Here is an 18,823-nt window from a genome sequence, read left to right on the forward strand (position 1 = left end):
ACACACCAAACCCACACACAGTTCCATATTTAGCAGTAAGGGTTGAGATTAGATCCATAGAGAGAGGCTCACTCTGCTCTGTCTCAAACAGAGCTGCACATGTGATGGGAAATGCAGCATGATGTCGCTTGATTGTTAACCACGTTTTCACCCTATCCTCCCCATGCCTCTGGATGATCCATGTGCATCCTTTTAAAAAGTGTGGACAGTGCACAACGAGGGCTGTTCTTGTCGTGGAGGATAATTGTTCACATCCAGTAGCTGACGCAAGAAACTCAAAAGTGTAGCTTCAGCTCCCCCCCCTGCAACACTGAACAGGATTAAGTGGTATGGAAAATGGATGCAACAGTGCAGAGTAAGGTTTCAGCTGGGGGTGGAGTGGAATGTTTTTTTTTTTTTCTAGAAGTGGTTTTCTGAATATAAAAGACCAGTTTTCACCAAAGTTTCCCTTACTTGCATTATTAATTTCCCATTTTATTTTTGGTATCATATGGACAGAGGTGAGGCCATCAGCATTTGACAGCTTGGTCGCTGTACCACATGTCCAAATGATAACTAGAATGAAATGTGAAAAAAGGTTTATTTAAAAAAAAAAAAAAAGTGTTTAGTGACTTTTTGGACTCTTTGCACAGTGATGCATCTTGTACGAAGTCTTCCCAGTACGGCGGAAACTGAATTAGTTGTAACGGGGCCGACTATTTGCTTCTCTAGTCGCTTCCTGTCGGTGTAATGAACAGGTGACCCAATACTTTTGTTTGGGAGTAAAAGTCAAGTAAAAATAATTTCCCAATATTCTGCCACCTCATAAAAATATACAAATGGTGTTAAAACCTTTTTTTTTAATCTGTGCATCAAATTTTAGTCAGTTTGACCTTTGATTATATTTACCTGTGCCCTTCACACAGCATAGCAGGATGTAAGTAACAGCTGTAAAAGCTTTTTTGTTGCAGCAATGTTGTTATTCCACATGCACGCTCGCACATCATATCCCCCAGTTATTACCTCTCCATCAACTTGGCGTGCGTGCGCGCGCGCCGGCCTTTTGCCGAGTCAGGTTTAATGGTCTGAGGCACACAATGGCAGGCAGACAGATCGATGGACTCGACTGATGCTCACCGTTATGTGCGGTTCTGATGACCCACGGAGATATCGCGTTCCTTCGTCGCCACTTTATCTTTTCCTAATTCCCTCTCCGCTCGGGAATGGGCCGGTCGGGCCAAGCTGGAGGCACAAAGCCAGATTAAGATGTCAGATGTTGTGGCTCACATAGAAGCTGAAGTCTGAGCTGGTGACTGACAAGCGACTAGTGAGTGGATAAGATTGTGTACAGCCAAATAAATGTTTTTTCTTACATAAATGAAATAAATAGAGTCTGATTAAATATTTAGAACACTCAGCATTACTGGATGATCAGTGGGTTGTTGATAGGAGTTCAACATCTCGTCTGTGCTGTGCTTTGTGGCTCAGGGCAAAAAGGCAAGCTGGCCTCTCTGTCCTTGTGAGACCTCCATGATTTTTTTTTGTTTTTGGGGCACCTCCTTTTCTCTCATGGTTAGGTCTGCAACTATCAGAGGGAAACAATTGCCTCATTGCAATCTTCCTATCATGAAAATAATGTGCGTGATTGTCCAAGCTGATGTCTCTTCCACTTCTCATACATGAGCATCACGATGTAATTTTGACATTTATTTTCTGCGACATTTTCATTTTCAAGAGGGACATGATGAATGATGAATGTTTCAATTACCGTTAAGACAATGATGACAATTCATTCTCTGACCCTCAAGTGTTGATAAACGATGTCCTCATTTTTGTGGGTACGTGTCTGTGTGTGTTAGGATCAAAGTGAACGACCAGATAGTGGAGGTGGACGGGACCAGCCTGGTGGGTGTCACGCAGAGTTTCGCAGCCTCCGTCCTCAGGAACACATCAGGAGTTGTACGGTAAGATGCACTCCCTGTAAAAAGGAATAAAAAGGGCAGTGGAGGAGGTGATGAGATTATATCAGGAGGGAGTGTCACAGTGACCCAGCTCAGGTCTTTAAAATAACTTAAAAAAAAAAGTGGTTCAGGTTCATTCTATTTAATTGTAACATTTTGTGGTTTTCCTCTTTGTCTGATTTTGCAAAGAAGGATTTTAACACTACATTTACCTCAATGATACTGAAACATTTTCAAAATGAGTTCATATGAAAATTACTGCTGTGTATTTCTTTTTGTCTAACTCGACCGCTTTCCACTGTGGTCATTTTCTCTCTCTCTCGCTTTTTCCATCCTCCTCCATCACGTCACCACCCATTTACTGCATCTCCTCCTCCTTGGTAAATCCTTCCCTCGCTGAGGTTTTATGGCCAGCTGTCCTACATTAGACAATTTATCTATATTTAACCTTTCACATCATGCAGATTTGAAACTGAAGTCACGTCCACATGCACTCACTATCTGAAATAATAAAAAGGGGACGTTCCATGAATGAGAAGGGTTGTTTCCAGGTCAGCTAGTCCTCAAATCTCCATGCTGTCCAAACTTTTTTTTGGTGTGTATTTCTAAATATTACTTCTTTGTTCACCCCCTGGTTGTTCCTTCACATATAGATCAAATAATAGAAGGCGCCGCTCTGCTGGAGCGTAAGGCCCTGTCTCATTGCCTTCATACTTCGAAAGCTCCCGAGCTCAGATAGAACACTGGAAGATGCCGATCGTTATTTTTTATTTCAAAAGAAGTACATGGGAAATTATTACCATTTTTACACAGATTTAATGAGAGAGGTACATTGCTTCCTGATAATGATCAACCATTGAGCCTAATGGCATTCTACACAGTGTAAGATGTTATGTAACATATGGGATCAAATAAAATTTAAAAAACACGTAAGATATGAATGAAGAAAATGCTTACCTTTCGAAACTGGATTCACGTATAATTCAAGTGGTTCTCGTCACTCTTGGAAAGCTATGGACATTGTCATGTACACACAGAGCACAGAAAAGTGCATATTATAAGGTTATAACAATAATTTCTGTAATTTGAATTACCCATCATCATGATGTGGCGGTTCATTTGCCCGGCTGGATTCAGTCTGACTGTCTCCACGTGCAGGTTTGTCATTGGCCGAGAGCGACCGGGCCAGCAGAGCGAGGTGGCCACGCTCATCCAGCAGACCCTGGAGCAGGAGAAGAGACAGCGAGAGCTCCTGGAGCAGCAGTACGCTCAGTATGACGCTGATGATGATGAGGTAATGACCATCATCGGTGGCATGAGGGCGAGGGCGGGCGTCACCCGTAAGAGGAGGCAGTGGTTGTAAATAGCCACCCACTTCATTAAAATTCCACAATGATATTAAAAAAAGATGCAGTATGTATTATTCATCTGCAACACTTTCACACTCCCACACACACCACCACCTGACAGCAATCACTCAGTATTTCCTCCTGTGATTCGTCAGCACAGCGACAAATGCTTGTAAAAGTTGTAAAAAGTGAAGACAAATTGGTTTTATTCAGATTTACTGCCAAAATGAAAAGAACAAACCCATTTAGCATGAAACCTGTTTTGCTCTTGTGGGTCACAAAAATTGACATGGCGGACCGGATCGAGCCCCCCCCCGGGCTGCTACTTTGGCACGTGATCCACATGAATCAATACATTGCGGCTGTCCGCGAACAACACTGTAGGCTCACGCTCATCAGACATCCCTTGTCTCTCGTCTGTCGCACAGTGGACAGTTCAGTGGGAGTTGTCATGCATAAGAAACTCTTCTCCAGGCCATGGAGGCTTATCCCAAGTTCTGTCATAATCCCGAGCGCACACACGCACATGCACACACGCATGAAACACTGCCTGTTCTAATTAAAGTCCTGTCGAGAATTGGCACTGCAAGAGTGGGACGCCATGTACAGAACAGTCACTTTTAGACATGCGAGGAACCTGCCTTCCTTTACCCACTGCATCACCAACACGAGACAGTAGCATTTCTTTTTAAATTCTGGGCAAGGGGAAATAGTTCTCTTGATTCAGGCAGTAAAATAAACCAAGAACAAAATAAAACATGGAGGCTGGTATTTGGATTCACTCACAAAGCAACATACCATGATCAAAACAGAACAACCACCGATAGTCCATATAAAGATTGTGAAAACACTTTCACATTAATTCACAGCTTTGGAGGATTAAACCGTAACAAAACAATTTTCAAGATCTAAGGGGCAATAAGTAGAACTCATCAATATTAATATGGCTATAAATTTTCCAGCAATTCACTCCCCGGGTGGGCTGGGATAAAGCCGCAGTGTCCTGATGTGACTGACGGCTCTTTATTGGTGTCTGACCCCGAGGGAAACGGATAGTCCTTCAGTGAGCAATAAATGACACGCGCACACTTTTGCATGGAATGATTTGGATTCAAACACTCAAGCTTGGCCATCTGTCTGTTCAATCGGAACATACATCTATATATTTTTTTTTTAGATGCCTGCTTTGTTCATGAAAGCATTTTAGCAACACAGTGTGCGTACCTACAAGAATAGACGAGCATTAATTTGTTCATTTAAGAACTCTCACAAAACTCCGCTTGAAAGTTTTGGGAACTGCTGCCATGACTGTGAGACGCTAAACAACAACCGGTTGAATTTTTGATACTGTTGCACCCATGGATTCCCCCTCGTCTCTGCATGTGGTGCCAGGTGATTCATCAGGCTGTCATGTTTAACGGCCCTGCTATGTATTGTGTCGCTCCCCCCCTTCACTGAATGGGACCTTAATATAGGAAGCCGCAACCATGACAACAGACGGGGGGCCTATTATAAGAAAGGGGACTCAAGCCAGTTATCTTGAGTCGAGAGCTACATCTGCACGTTACTGGGAGACACAATTTAGAAAAAAAAAAAAAACATATTGTAATATATTAAGTGTTAAGATGGAAGCGATGACCTAATTTAGAGGTAAAAATGGTTCGAGTGTAGGAGTAACAATGCGTGTGTGCGTGCGAGGTAGAAACGGTTTCTTCTATTGGCGTTCTGCTCTCACTTGACACTTCATTAGTTACACATGCACAATCTTATAAAAGTTGCTTGGGAGATTCTGCCTTTAGAAAGATAATAATGCCTATTATCTCCAACTCATGTTGCTAAATAAAACCACCTCCTAGTACCTCAAAGCTGGGCATTCATTTTTTGTATATATTTTTTATTTTATTTTAAAAGGATTGATTGCGCCAGGCTCCAAAGGCGGCAGAGATATTTCACACAGTAACGTCACAGGCACTGTTGAACATGAGCCAAATCAATTAATGAATCGATGTGCTCACATTCAGAGGCAAACGGATGACGCCTCCCCTCATCCAGTTTGACGTAACACGGCCATGTAGCAAGTCACGACATGGAGGAAACCTTCAGTTTAAACCTCCCGTTTGTGTTTCTGAATCACAAAATAACCCAATAATTTACAAATGACATTTACAGTTCACCAGGTTGTCAGAACAATTTTATATCTTGAGATGGTTTGTGGAACATTAAGTGGGTTATCTAGATTTGAAATGATGATCGCATTAAAGTCACATTACTTATGCAAAGACACAAATGAGTAAAGGATGTCAGAGGGAAATGAAAAGAACATTTTGGGAGAACTTCAACACAAGATACACAATATAAATATTATTTTTTTTTCTTTACATATTGATGATGATAGTTTAAATTTACCAATTCAAGAAATTAATCAAATTTTGTGAAATATTCAAATTTATTGCGACTGACCTGCATAAGGTTGACATTTCTAGAAGACAAATTGGGAGTCATTGATGCTTACCTGTTACTGACAAGGCCCTTTGTGATCTTCAAGCAGACAGGTGAGTACGCCACAGATGACGAGGAGGCGGGGCCCGCCGCGGCAAGTGAGGAGAAGAACATCGAAGTGTTCGATCTGCCCGAGAACGAAGACGTCTTGTCGCCCTCGGATTTAGATGCCACGAAACTGTACCAGAAATTCAGAGAGGTAAACAAAATTAATTACATGACTGAAACAAGATTAGTTTTAAACTTCACTGTCTCCGACTCTTATAAAATCGAGCAGATGATATTAATGCAATCCATATTTGATGATGCAGTATATTCCTCTCGTTTGTGCAAATGCATTCACACTTGTCAGTTTCATGTTTCACTGACCCAGAAAGATGGCAAATGCTCCAACATGCTGCTGAGTTTTACATTTTAATCAGGACAAGATGAGCTCAAGGAGCAAATATGTACTACAGAGCTTTGAGAAGATGTGTGTGGAATAATCCCACTTTCCTTTGGATTACGTGGATGACTTTTTGGAAATATTTTCCTACTTGCACAGCAACAATGTTGTGCATAATTCAACACAAAAAGTTCATCTGAATTTGTTGTCAAGTTTTAGATAGTTTTACAAAAATAAAATCACATTATTTCTTCATTAAGACATGAAATATGAACAATTATTTTATTATTGTTTTTTAATTGGATTCAGTCTTCTTCCTGGCTCAAAACCTCACTTCAATTTATTTATTTTTTTTGCCTGTGAACGAGCACGTCATCCCTGGCGCTGCAATCGGACCGGGTCGTCACACTGTATCGAGCCTGCGCAGCCATGCGTTTGATTATCTGACCGTCCTCTCACTCGCCTCCTCTGTCCCGTCTTTTTGCACACCAGCTCCAGATCAAACACACAGTGACCGAGGCCGAGATCCAGAAGCTTAAAAACAAGGTAAGTCAACAGGGCTGTCGTTGGGGCTTAAGGAGAATGTTGCCGGCCATGACCAAGTTTTTAAATGCATGCTCGATGTGGGGGGTGCGGGCGTCACAGGTTCCGGATTTTTGAGTAAACTTAAATTAAACTGAGACGTAGAAAAAAAAATTGTCTTATTAATGTGTCAGTTTTATCACCAGGATTAGATGACGTAATTACATACATGCATGTTGTGTATCATGTAAGTACAACAAGATGATTTAGCTCCGATTCTTTTTAAAAAAAACTTTGTCTCATCCACTTTTCTCCTTCAGCAGTCTGCAAACCCAAGCTGTCTCAAAATGTATGCCTTTACAGAAATAATAATGTTCAGTTTTGATTGACACTATCAAAGAGGTATGAATTACACGATTATTACAGTTGTAAACTAATGTCATATAAATATAACCAAAATGGTGATTTAAAAACCGCCCTCAGTATGCGAGAATGCAGGAAAAAAAGGAACATTCATTTTTGACGGCTGTTATGTAAGGTGGCTCGCCCACATGATTAATCAACTGAGCAGAATGTTTTATCGATATAATTATTATTATAGTCTGCTTTAATCCATGCTGTGAGTCAAGAGTATTTCTTTTTCATCTTCTCGCAGTTGGCCTCTGTGGAGAGGGAGAAGCAGCGCTGGGAAAAGGAAAAGAGCCAGCTGAAGGCCAGCATCGAGGAGAACAAGGAAAGGATGCTGAAGCTGGAGAGCTACTGGATCGAGGCGCAGACCCTGTGCCACACGGTCAACGAACATCTCAAAGAGGCTCAGGCGCAGTATCAGACTTTGGAGAAAAAGTATAATAAAGCCAAGAAACTCATCAAAGATTTCCAGCAAAAGTGAGTGACACTCAGATGATCGCCTTTCCATTTAAATAAATCATTTTGGGTGTGGAGCTAATGGGTGATGAATTCTGGAGGCTACCTTGTAGCAAGAAGCATATGTTGAATTTTTTTGCACCCGTCACGTAACTAAATAAGATTGTTAGAACCAGTGACGCTCCCTTGCAAATTGTTTGATATTTTTAGATCATGCAGGTGTTTCTTTAAGCAGCCAATTTATGGTATAGCAATATAATTGCTCCCGCGCTCATATTACACCTCCGCATGTGCTATAACTCCTACACTTAACATTTCTAAATGAGGCCATCTTGACACTTAGTGTAGTTGGATGAATCATTTCTGATTAATTCATTTGACTGCAATCCTCGCTTGCATCATCAATCAGAGATTGTGACTATATTCTGCATTCCCATCTGTCAGGCAGTTGCCTTTCTTTTTTTTTTTATCTTATCCCATTTCAGCACTCAGAGCAGGCTTTCCACTCCCATGCGGCACAACTTGTCTTTCTTTGCGCACGGCCCGTCACAATCTCGACGGCTCGGCTTCAAGTTGACTGCCTCTAATTGGCTCTGGCCCCGCAGGCCAAAGCGAGGCTGACGTTCGAAACAAACTGCTATATGGCGAAGATGTCTGCACGGGAGAAATGTGTACAGTTACAAACCGAGGAATGACCTCAAAACATCTTTGCTGATGAGGTTGTTCCTATGTTATTTTTTTAAATATATACGTAATTCATTTCATTTCAGGGATGTGGTGTCTTATCCTATCAAAGCATTCCACGCTGCTCTGCCTGAATCCATTAACAGAATGCGTCCCATATTACGAATAGTAACTAAATAGAAAGTAGATGGTTGAATGCATTTTCTGGGAGTATCGCATGGTTCTAAGTAGGAAGATTTTGACATATTCCGAAGGTGGATATCTGTGAAGGTGTACATATTGGTGCGGATCCAAATTTTAGCCTTAGTGGAGGTCGTTTAGTCCAATTGGCTTGCTCAACCCTTTTCAATCTCCTCGTCCAGGGAGGTGGAGTTCATCCAGAAGGAGGATGCTGAAAGGAGACGACTGGAGGAGGCTGAGAAAGCTCACCTGGCTGAGATCCAGGGACTGCAAGTCAGGGTAAAGAGCATATTCCATGTTTATGGATGAGTCTTCATGCAGTTGTTCTCAATATGTCTGTCAAATTCAACTAAGTGGTCTCCAAAGGACGCACTAAAATCTCAGAAGAGGCCGAGATGATAAGCAAATTAAAACTCTCGTCCTTCGAAATGTTTACAGTGCATTTCAATTCAGCAATTTGCATCCTAGCTAGAAAGCTTTTTTGCAAGACTGTGCCCACAGTTCACACTGACAGCAGATGACTCGGGTGTGCCCGTGGCCTGTGGTCAGCTCTGTGGTCAAACGTCAAGTTGATTTCTTTTTTTTTTTTTGCTTTGCCCGCAATACAACACGACACAAGTGTTAGTGTCTGCTCAATTGAATCGCAAGTGCAGCCAAATCGTTATTCTGCACACGTCATCCGGCAGCTCTGCAATGGCGCAGGCAAAAACGTATGTAATGAAATTGTAAAGTCACTCTGGTACTGTACGTGTCGTGTACTAGCGAATATACAGTGTGCAGTCGTCAACCATTTGGGGAAAGTCTTTTCAGTTTCCCAGCGCGGCAACATCCATAAAAGCTTGCTGGATGAATTTAATGCGGAGGAAGAACTTGAAGAAAACATAACCTCAAGCCCATGAAACACCTCTGGGATGAATCATAAAGAAATCTCTTTTAAAGCTGCAAAGAGAAATTCCGCCTATTATTTTGTCTCCCCGGGTGCCCGTCATCCGGAACGCTTTTGTTCTGACAGCAACGTACTCTCAGTGAATTAACATTGATCCCCTTTCGTCGTCTCAACAGATTGCAACACTGGAGTCGGAGCTGATGCAGTTGATGAAGCAGAACAACATCCAGGTCAACAACAACAACAGCAACAGCGCCGAGAGGCTGCATGCTCTGCCGCACAGCCCCAACAGAGCTGCAACGCAAGGTAGAGGTCAGTGCATTGCATCCCTGTACGAATTAATACTTAAATGCAGTGGTTCAAAAAAAAAAATAAATCAATCAAATTAAATAAAACAAAGCAATTAAAATGAAATTAAATAAAATAATTACATGTTGTTAATTATTATATCGTATTTAAAAGTTAAATACAACTGAACCGTACTTAACAGAATTCCTGTACTGGATAAAAAAAATAATTGAAATCACGGCAACATTATGCACTTTTTGAACATTTATTTTAGTGATTGCGTGTACCACATTTTGTGGATCTCTGATTAAATGGCTCAAGTTGGAGATGATGTCCACTTGTGCTCTGTCTGAACAATAAACTTGAAGCCCCGATATCTTCTTTATGCTCTCCTCGTGAGCTAAGCAGGCTCTACTTACGCGTGACATGTGTGAGCAGTGCCGACAGGCTAACGGCGAGCCTGGATGTGCGCTGATCTGACTGACGCAGCCTATTACGCAACATTAAAACTGAGGCGGCAAAGGAGACAGCTGGGACGTGCGAGAAATGGGAGCATGTGGGAGGAGAGGAGCGAAATCTGCAGATAGGAACGCTTACAAATTTGAATAGTTTAGTGTAATGTGACAGCCTGTCCTTGTAATCTCAGTAAATTATGATTGCCTAATTAATGCAACGCTCTAAATTGTCCCGAGGTGTGAGTGAGTGCGAGGATGGTCGTTTGTCTTTGTGTGCCATGTGATTGGCTGGCAACCGGTTCAGGGTGTACTCTCGTGAGGAGAAGCGGATAGGATTTTTTTTTTCTTGGGGTGAACTAATAAGATAAATGACATCCTGTTTACATGTATGTTTTGAATATTGAATTTATCAAATGTTATTTTTTTTAATTAATGTTTTGACTAAAAAGAAGGAGGATGAAAAAAATCCGCCATAAAAGAGAGATTAAATATTTTAAAATCAATAAAATTTAAATTAATAAATTTTGTAAGTGCAAAAATGCACTTCTACACCACTACAAAACTCAGTCTTGCAATTTAACAGTACATAAAATTAATCTACTTAAGCTGCGCATTCATATTCATTTCGACTTTCACTACATCCCCTCAATAAAATATTTGCTTTGACTCCGATACTTTTCCCCAAACAAACAATAAACGTAAAAGATACTTTTTGCGCCATTGATTTTCTGCTGCTGTTTTTGTGCGCATGTGCAGAACTGAGGAAAGGCCCCCCCTACTCACCGAGCAAAGCGAAAGGCTCCAGAGCAGACAGCGTCAGCTCCACAGAGGGAGAGGTTGGTAACTTAACACACACACACACACACACACCTTTTCCACAAGTTACTTCATCATACATGTCTTGAAACATCATTTGTCAAGAAACTAACAATTATCCCCAACCTTAATCTGACATAAAGGTCAGTTGTGTTTAATTAGACTCCGTATGAGTGATCGCGCTCCATCCATTCCATTTAGTTCATGGATTAATGACTCCAAGTTACTCAGCAGCACTAAATGAGTGTATGTCTCTGTCACAATTAGTTTTCCCTCTCTGAATACGATGAACGTTTGTTGATGGATAGCATCTTGTCAGTTGAAACGCAGCCTGGGTTGAGTCGTTCACATTGGATAAACATGTTGAGAATCCCAATTTGACGGGATAGAGTGACGTTTTGTGACTGGATCCATTTGTCTACCCTCAATATTTCATCTGCTTTCTCAGTATCTATGACTTTTCATTTCACCTCTTGCTGTCCAACTTCAGGTCTCAGATGGGCGCGGCAGTCCAAGTCATAGTCGCACTGGCTCCATTCGTAGTGTGGCCTCTTGTGATCCGATCGCCAGGGGTCTCGCCAGTGCAGAAGGATCCCCCAGACGAATAAACGAAGGTTTGATGTCATGATGAAAGAGCGCATCTGGAGCAGTTCAGAATAATGCATTAATTTAATGATACAAGAGTTGTATGGGAGGCAACTTTTTATCATTACTTACAACAGCACTTATTGTTTGTGTATTATATTTCCATTATTTTCAGTGGGCAAGGTTATTTTGAGATACTATTTAAGCATCATATTAACATGTGCAGATCATTAAAGATGTGTTTTGCGAGTAGAGACATAAATGGCAGTATTTCTGGCAGGTGCGACATCGAGCCCCTCTCGACGATTGGAGGAACAGAGAGAAACTCCAGAGTCTAGGTAAGATACCGACGAGTGGGGGATAACTTCTAGAATACAGAACAAAGACCAAATGAAGTGTACTGTTCATAAATATATTAATAATATCAACTCTCTTTCAGTTGCACAGAGCGATTGGTAGAGGACAGCCCTCGGAAAGTCAGGGCAAAATTTCAAGAGGTTTGTAGACACTGGATAAATTAATGACTTACATATTAATTTATTATATTACATCATCCACATAATATTTGAGTTTAGCCCTTTTAGTGAAAATTGAAGATTTTTTTTTTTATTTTTGTAATGTCCGTCTGGAGTGAAATAATTTAACCAATCAACTAATCAATCCCAATTTAAAATGTTTGACACACAATTCTGTTTCCTTGCGGTCCTAATCGCTTTATTTTCGATTAACTTTTTATTAATAGGCCTATCAATGAGGGCCATAATCGCCAGGAAAGTCATGCACTCCTCCTCCAGCATCCATGTGTTTAAAACGTGCAGTGAATAGCCCTCAGCCTTGATTACATTTGCAAGCCTAACGCACTAATCAATAACATTCCAAGAAAAGGTCAAAAGAATAGCAGCCCATCGTCCTATTAAGCGCATTCAACCTCCTGCTGCTCGCAGATGGATCCCATTGTGACTTGATAATTGTGTTTGTGGTTTGTCAGGGACCCGCTTTGAGCGAGGACCTGAGTGCCAGCAGCAGCAGCTCCGTCGAGATTAGCGGGCTGGCTGGCGAAGACAAAACGTTGGGACATGCCGACAATATAGCGCTTTCTTCTGATGAGGTATGTTCGCAAAGGAATTGCTGCCTTATTTCAATGATGTGCCCCGATATCACACGGACGTAAATAATCTGGAACTGAATTTAAGGTGCTGCAATCGTCTTTTTGTATTGTTTACACCGCCTCCTTTTTTTCGGTTTGTTTCCTGTGCCGCCACATCCAGAGTCTGGATATGGTAGATGATGAGGTGAGACTGGAAATTCTAACAGATTACTGTGTGGATTTACAAATTTAGTCTTCAAATCATGATCCAATGCACAGAGGAAAATCTTCGTAATCGTTACTCACCGAATTTCCATTGAATTTTTGGTCAGCAGATCCTCGAAGAAGGCTGGATTGCCAAGCAGCATCATTGGCAGAACCGCAGCGTATCAGAGTGGACCTCTCAGCAAGTGGCCGGCTGGCTGATGGGTCTCAATTTAGAACAACATATTCCAGAATTCACTGCCAAAAACATAAATGGAGAAAAACTGCTACAACTGGATAGCGCTGAGCTCAAGGTGAACTTCATTTTAGAATGTCCAGATAGGAAGGTAGATGACTGCGTATATGTACCGTATATGCGTAGGATGCTCATTCATATTCTCTTCATTTCAGTCCATTGGAGTAACTTCTTCCCAGGACCGATCCTTGATCAAGAAAAAGATTAAAGACCTTAAAGTTATCATGGAGAAGGTCAAGCGGAACCATGAAAAAGTGGAGAGACAACGTGAGAAGCTCAGAAAGAGAGAGATGGAGCAACAGCAGAAAAAAGTGCGATAAAGCCCGGCTCAAGTGACCTGATCCCGTATGACATTTTGGACTTTGGGTTCCTGCAAAGTCTCCAAAATTCAACCATGCAGGACGCCTTTCCTACAGGGTGTGGTTTGAGCTCCAAGTCCAGCGTTTTGGGGAACGTTTTCCACCACCAAACAAGTTAAACCAAAACAAACAGTCCATTTACAGGATTCTGCTCTTTCATCTTACACCGATCCTGTGTTTTTAGGCATTTAAGAAATTATTCTTTTCTATTTATTTCAATGTTTGTTGCTGTAAATTGGGTTTATTTATTCATCTCCAGAGTAAATGTGTGACAGTCAATGCATATTTATCCTATATCCTCTCCAGCGCTAACCGTGCGACCACTTTTTCAGTATGGAATCACGTTTTGAGCATTTATTCAATTGCTATCCAACCTAAGATTCGGGAACTAGTCAGCCCTTTGTCCTCACTCGACAGACAAGTCAGCACACGAGTAGAATGAGCAGTGCACTCTTACTAGTACAATTTTTTTTTTTTTAGTACTCGTGTCACTTTTGGCTTACGAGTAGTATGCAAATGGGTAGCCTCCTTATGAAGGATATCAAATGAATACTTATTTGATATCCAACTTAAGGTCCATGTAAGGGTGTGCTGTTTCTTCTCACGAGTAAGAAATCAGTGCACTTGTAGAACTACTAGAGCTCACTCGGACAATTACTAAAATGACAAAAATTAAACAACAACTGTAATGTACTAGTAACTACTATTAGTAGGTATGAGTCACACTATTAGCCTCCCTAAAGGCATTTATTCAATATGCTTTATCTCCATCTTAAGGTTTGTGAAGTTTTTTGTTCTTTTTCCTCAATAGTTGCACACCTACATGGTTACTAGCGAGGCAAAACTGTGCGCTAGTAGACATCTGAGTGTCACAAATAGAAGTGAGACACTGGATGCTAACGAGTAGAATTTTATAAATCCACAAATAGTACGAGTAGCGAAGTTGTCTTACTCGTGAGGACAAAGAGCATATTAGTACATGGATCTTAAATTGGATATCAAATAAAACTAACGACTTTCCATATTTCAGGACCTTTCGCTCTATCAACCTGTACAGTGATTACTGATTCAAATGTGTCTAATGTGCCATTTTAATACTCGTTTATGCTGTCTTGGTGGAACACTGGACACAAAATAGTTTGATGGAACCTTGACTATATGAGGCAGTACTCATAGTGACCACTAGGTGTCACCATGCTGCTTAGTTTTGCTGTCGAAGGAAAACACTGGAACTTTTCTAATGACTAAACTTGTCAGAACACTGGAAGTGCAAACACTACATTTTTGCACTGGCATGTGCAATGTACCGGTATTCAATACTAGAAGTGAAGCAGGTCTCAAAAGCGGATGTACTTTATGACTGTTTCTAATGGAAGCTACCGGGGAAATGTAAATGACCAAACAAATTCCATTGAAAAAAAAAATACAAAAAATATATCAACCCAACTTCCTGCTGATATATCCAGTATACTGTTGCTTGTAACCCGCTTTGACCTCTTTTTGTATTCCTTTTAAATAACTAATACCCAATTGCTGCCTTTAGAAATTTTAGAGAATTTTCCTGAAATAACTCATGAAACACACATTACATGTTTTTTTCCCTGCCAGTAAAATATAAACAAGATGACAAATGATACTGAGGTAGGCATCCATATGAATATAAATGGTGCACGTCTGTGCTCTGACGTGTTTCAAATTTACAATTTATACTTAGATGTTACACTGGAAAGGACATGCAATTTATTTGAAAGTTATTTTGTGTTACTTCCTGATTGTGAACAGATCGATGGGTTTACAAATATGGAACTGGTGTTTATTTATTATAAACGGAGGCAATGCCTGAACACGGAACCTCCATGCAATTGCAGTATACATAGTTATAACGTCCGAATTTTTGTTTAGTTCTGTATATAAGTCAACTGATCACATAAATGACAATGAACCAATAATTATATATCCAGAATTGTAAGTTTATTGATACATTTCCGCATAAATTATTTGATTTATTGATTCAAACTGAATTGCAATGTGCTAAAAGGTGAGGGCTTTTAAGGACAAAGCGTCCCATTGCACTTGTTTATTTTCCTCTCGTCCATCCATATGCTGTCAAATCCTCGTGATGCATTCTTTTCATATTTCTATCCGAATAAATTGTCAGTTTCATTCACTGTGAGAATGTGCACCGTTTGCGGAAGCAACTTATCTTACCTGGTGGGATGACTACAAAGTATAGATGAGACACTGGTGCTCCCAGCAGGCCAAAACAGTTTGAGTGGTCTCCACAAGGGCTCATTTGACATTTTGTCTATCAGATCATTGCCACAATGTGCTTTTGTTGCTCCTCTAAGCCCCTCACCCTTATTTTGATCTTTTTTTTTTTTTTTGCATTCTGAAAAGTTTAAAAAGGCAGCTATAATTCCTGTCACACTAAATAAAATGTGCTGTCACTGATGCATGTTTTTCTTCATCCTGCACATTTTGCACTCTGGCATAGCAATTTTGGTCACCTTGAGATACGAGTTTAATTTGTGAAAAAACAGATACAAGGTTGGGGAGGTATTGCATATTGAAAAAAAAAAAAAAAAACGCCTTTGACCATGTGACAGCAGGCTCACTATCCCAAATTCAGAGAGAGATCAAGTTCTGGAGTCCCTCCCACTGCTCCGTCTATTTATAATTCACTCTACTCCCATTTTGCTCTCGTCACTTGTTGCTCTTGATCCTTTGTTGTTTTTTTGTCATGCGACCCCCATATAGGGACTTTGAAGGCCTGCCAACGTGGGTATGCATGAATCTTTCATGATCATTTGCATATTCATTTACAATCTAATCAATGCTGTGCGGAGAGCCTTTTTGCCTGAGTCAGCTGGTGTTGCTAATGTAGGGCGAGAGCCCTCTTGTCAAGAGGTGTGCATGGAGAACTTGAGCCCGACACAACTAGCTGTCAAGCAGCTGAAGAAACAGTACCTGGAGGCCTTGCAGACTAACAATGCCGAGGAGGTCCTCTGGATCATCCGCATCAAGAAACTCGACATTGACACTGTTCTGGAGGTGGACGACCCCAGCATGGTCTTGGCCTCTTATAAACAAGGTAAGGGAAGAGAAATCCAGGTGATGCAAGCAAATCAAATATACCTGTGATAGTATTGTGAGCCATCAATGAGGGGGCATTTATCCAAAGTGAGTTCAACACAAACTCTTCTGTAGCTGAGTCACTAGATGGTGATAAAAGCCCAAGTACAGAGACGTAAATAACAGCACGTGCTCGTGGCCCGTGAACACACTCCCAGGTATTACTCAGCCAAGAAAGAAAGAGGTTAATGAGTTCCTATGTCTTACTTGTGACAGGGTATTGGCTGCCGGGCTACAAACTAGAGAAGTCCTGGGCAATGGGTCTTCATGTCTGTGTGATGTACAACGCCGTGGAAACCGCACTGGTGCTCCTTCAGGAAGGTGCGGCTGTCAACCGCATGCCCAACGGGAAGACGCCGCTGCACGTGGCCTGCGAGGTGTCCAGTGGCGATTTTGTGGGTCTGCTTTTAGCCCACGGCGCAAAGGTCAACAGCTTGTCCCTGAGCGGACACACGCCACTGCACTACTGCATCACCAATGAGTCAGTGGACTGCGCCAAGTTGCTCATCCTCAAAGGTAAGCAGAGTCAAAGTCAAAATAGTAAAAGGTTAAGTCGACAAATTAGCATATGAATATATGAATAGCAATGTCTTGTCTTATTTTTCTCGCGGAGGTGCGAATGTGAGTCTACCCAGTCACAGCAATGAGGAGGACACACCATTACACACTGCAGCCAGATTTGGAATTCCGGAACTGGCAGCACTTTATTTGGCTCACGGAGCCCCGGTGGATTTAATCAACTCTTTCCGAGAGACCCCGCTGATGACTGCTGCCTTTTGGGCTTTTGACAAAAAAGAGCAAACGTACAGCCAAGATCACCATCTTATCTGTCGCATCCTGTTGGACAACAAAGCAGGTTTGGAATGAGTGGCCTGTGTGTCTCATACAGTTTGGGAGTTTGTTTCATTATGGCAGGGGTCTTCAATCCTGTTCTTCGAGTTTTCCATCTCTCCCTGCTGCAACACCTCTGATTCAAATGATCAGTTAATCAGCAAGTTCTGCAGACGCTGGATAAAAATCCTGATCACTTGAATCAGGTTTGTGGCAGTAGGGAGAATTAAAAACAGGCATGACAGCGAACCTCGAGGCACAGGACTGAAGACCCCTGCATTCTCTTTTGAAGATGTCAACCTCCAAGAGGAGGACAATAAAACGGCTCTCCACAAGGCTGCCTGGAACTGCGATCACATCCTGATGCAGATGTTGCTGGAAGCCGGAGCGGACACGCGAGCCATGGACATAAACGGCTGTTCTCCCATCCAGTATCTCCTCAAAGTTACCGATGTGAGGCACACGGCCTTACATGAAAACTGCTATCAGCTGCTGCTTAACTATAATGCAGCCAGGATCTACCCACCCCAGTTTCATAAGGTAGGGAGACACAGTGAAGTCAATCGAGCGGTTCACAGCATTGACCACGGTCCTTTGGATTGGGTTGCGCTATATCTCCTGTCCTGTGCAGGTGTTGCAGTCCTGCCATAACTACCCTAAAGTTGTAGAGATCATGGTCAACTCGTATGAACATTTAAAGCCAACAAGGAAGTGGAGAACTGCCATTCCAGATGACTGCTACAAGGTACTACTGAAACTCGCAATTCAGTTAAATCTTGTTTCAACCCCTCCTGTCTTTTCAAGTTTCTGTTTTGTCCCGTCTTATCTCAGCGACACGAAGAATTCTATGACTCTTTGTTCGCTGTTTGCACTAACAGCCCTCGCAGCTTGCTGCACCTGACCAGATGTGCCATCAGAGGCCGGATGGAAGGCTCCTGCAAAAGAGGAGTAGCGCCACTCCTTTTGCCGTCAAGTATTAAGAACTACTTGTTACTGACACCAGAAGGAATACTGTATTGATCCGTGGACATGATATAAGATGGTTACAACAGAGAGAGGGAAGCTGTTAAGCAATTTACATGTTGAACAAATTACAAAGAGATATAAAAAAATAAATAAATACAACATGCTAAAAATCATCTAAATAAGGTAATAAATATATAATATAATATAATATTATATATATATATATATATATCCCATAGGTGCAGCTAAGAACTTAAAATATCCTGCAGTTAACCTATTTCTGCAATTTGACACACTGCTGCTTTACTACACAGAACATGAATGTGTTTTTTTTTTTATTGCGGGGGGGGGGGCATGTATCCAACAAGGGTGGGTCATGACATGAGGTCAATCGAATGTCAGGTCAATCAGAGCTGCCTGACAGGCAGGTAGCCACATCGAGAAGCACTGGACTGTCCGCTGCATGATTCCTCAAACACAGCGTGAGCGGCCAGGAGGGAACCAAAGTGCTGACCCTGTGACGGCACGTAGCGTT

The 18,823-nt window shown here is 41.6% G+C and overlaps 2 protein-coding genes and 1 long non-coding RNA gene across 9 annotated transcripts in view; 2 read left to right on the plus strand and 1 right to left on the minus strand.

Annotated features, from left to right (window-relative positions):
* The window catches only part of ppp1r9a (protein phosphatase 1, regulatory subunit 9A), a 29,168-nt gene extending 13,358 nt beyond the window's left edge, over positions 1-15,810 (plus strand). Inside the window, exons 5-19 of one of the 7 annotated variants that reach the window (XM_088318212.1) lie at positions 1,839-1,943; positions 3,099-3,234; positions 5,835-5,987; positions 6,666-6,719; positions 7,351-7,580; positions 8,606-8,702; positions 9,486-9,621; positions 10,809-10,888; positions 11,359-11,482; positions 11,734-11,791; positions 11,893-11,950; positions 12,442-12,561; positions 12,722-12,745; positions 12,873-13,058; positions 13,156-15,810. In XM_088318212.1, the coding sequence (XP_088174338.1) occupies positions 1,839-1,943; positions 3,099-3,234; positions 5,835-5,987; positions 6,666-6,719; positions 7,351-7,580; positions 8,606-8,702; positions 9,486-9,621; positions 10,809-10,888; positions 11,359-11,482; positions 11,734-11,791; positions 11,893-11,950; positions 12,442-12,561; positions 12,722-12,745; positions 12,873-13,058; positions 13,156-13,320 (1,726 nt within the window). In that variant the 3' untranslated portion in view covers positions 13,321-15,810. The remainder of the gene's footprint in view (positions 1-1,838; positions 1,944-3,098; positions 3,235-5,834; positions 5,988-6,665; positions 6,720-7,350; positions 7,581-8,605; positions 8,703-9,485; positions 9,622-10,808; positions 10,889-11,358; positions 11,483-11,733; positions 11,792-11,892; positions 11,951-12,441; positions 12,562-12,721; positions 12,746-12,872; positions 13,059-13,155) is intronic. The other 6 variants (XM_088318215.1, XM_088318214.1, XM_088318217.1 and 3 more) reach the window with 6 other exon arrangements.
* LOC148320898 (uncharacterized) lies at positions 3,025-17,368 on the minus strand. The gene is made up of 6 exons (XR_015846765.1): positions 16,327-17,368; positions 13,114-13,187; positions 12,847-13,002; positions 11,339-11,509; positions 5,802-5,966; positions 3,025-3,162 (listed from the first exon to the last, which is right to left on the minus strand). It is a non-coding gene; the product is annotated as an uncharacterized LOC148320898 (long non-coding RNA).
* asb4 (ankyrin repeat and SOCS box containing 4) lies at positions 15,950-18,584 on the plus strand. Its single transcript, XM_088318224.1, has 6 exons — positions 15,950-16,450; positions 16,708-17,007; positions 17,105-17,347; positions 17,615-17,862; positions 17,954-18,067; positions 18,154-18,584. The coding sequence occupies exons 1-6, from the start codon at positions 16,144-16,146 to the stop codon at positions 18,340-18,342; spliced, it is 1,401 nt and encodes a 466-aa protein (XP_088174350.1). The 5' UTR covers positions 15,950-16,143; the 3' UTR covers positions 18,343-18,584.
* The last annotated feature ends 239 nt before the right edge of the window (positions 18,585-18,823 follow it).

Source organism: Idiotropiscis lumnitzeri, chromosome 16, assembly GCF_059441095.1.
Source record: "Idiotropiscis lumnitzeri isolate Australia: NSW breed Sydney's pygmy pipehorse chromosome 16, RoL_Ilum_1.0, whole genome shotgun sequence".
NCBI classification, from domain to species: domain Eukaryota; kingdom Metazoa; phylum Chordata; class Actinopteri; order Syngnathiformes; family Syngnathidae; genus Idiotropiscis; species Idiotropiscis lumnitzeri.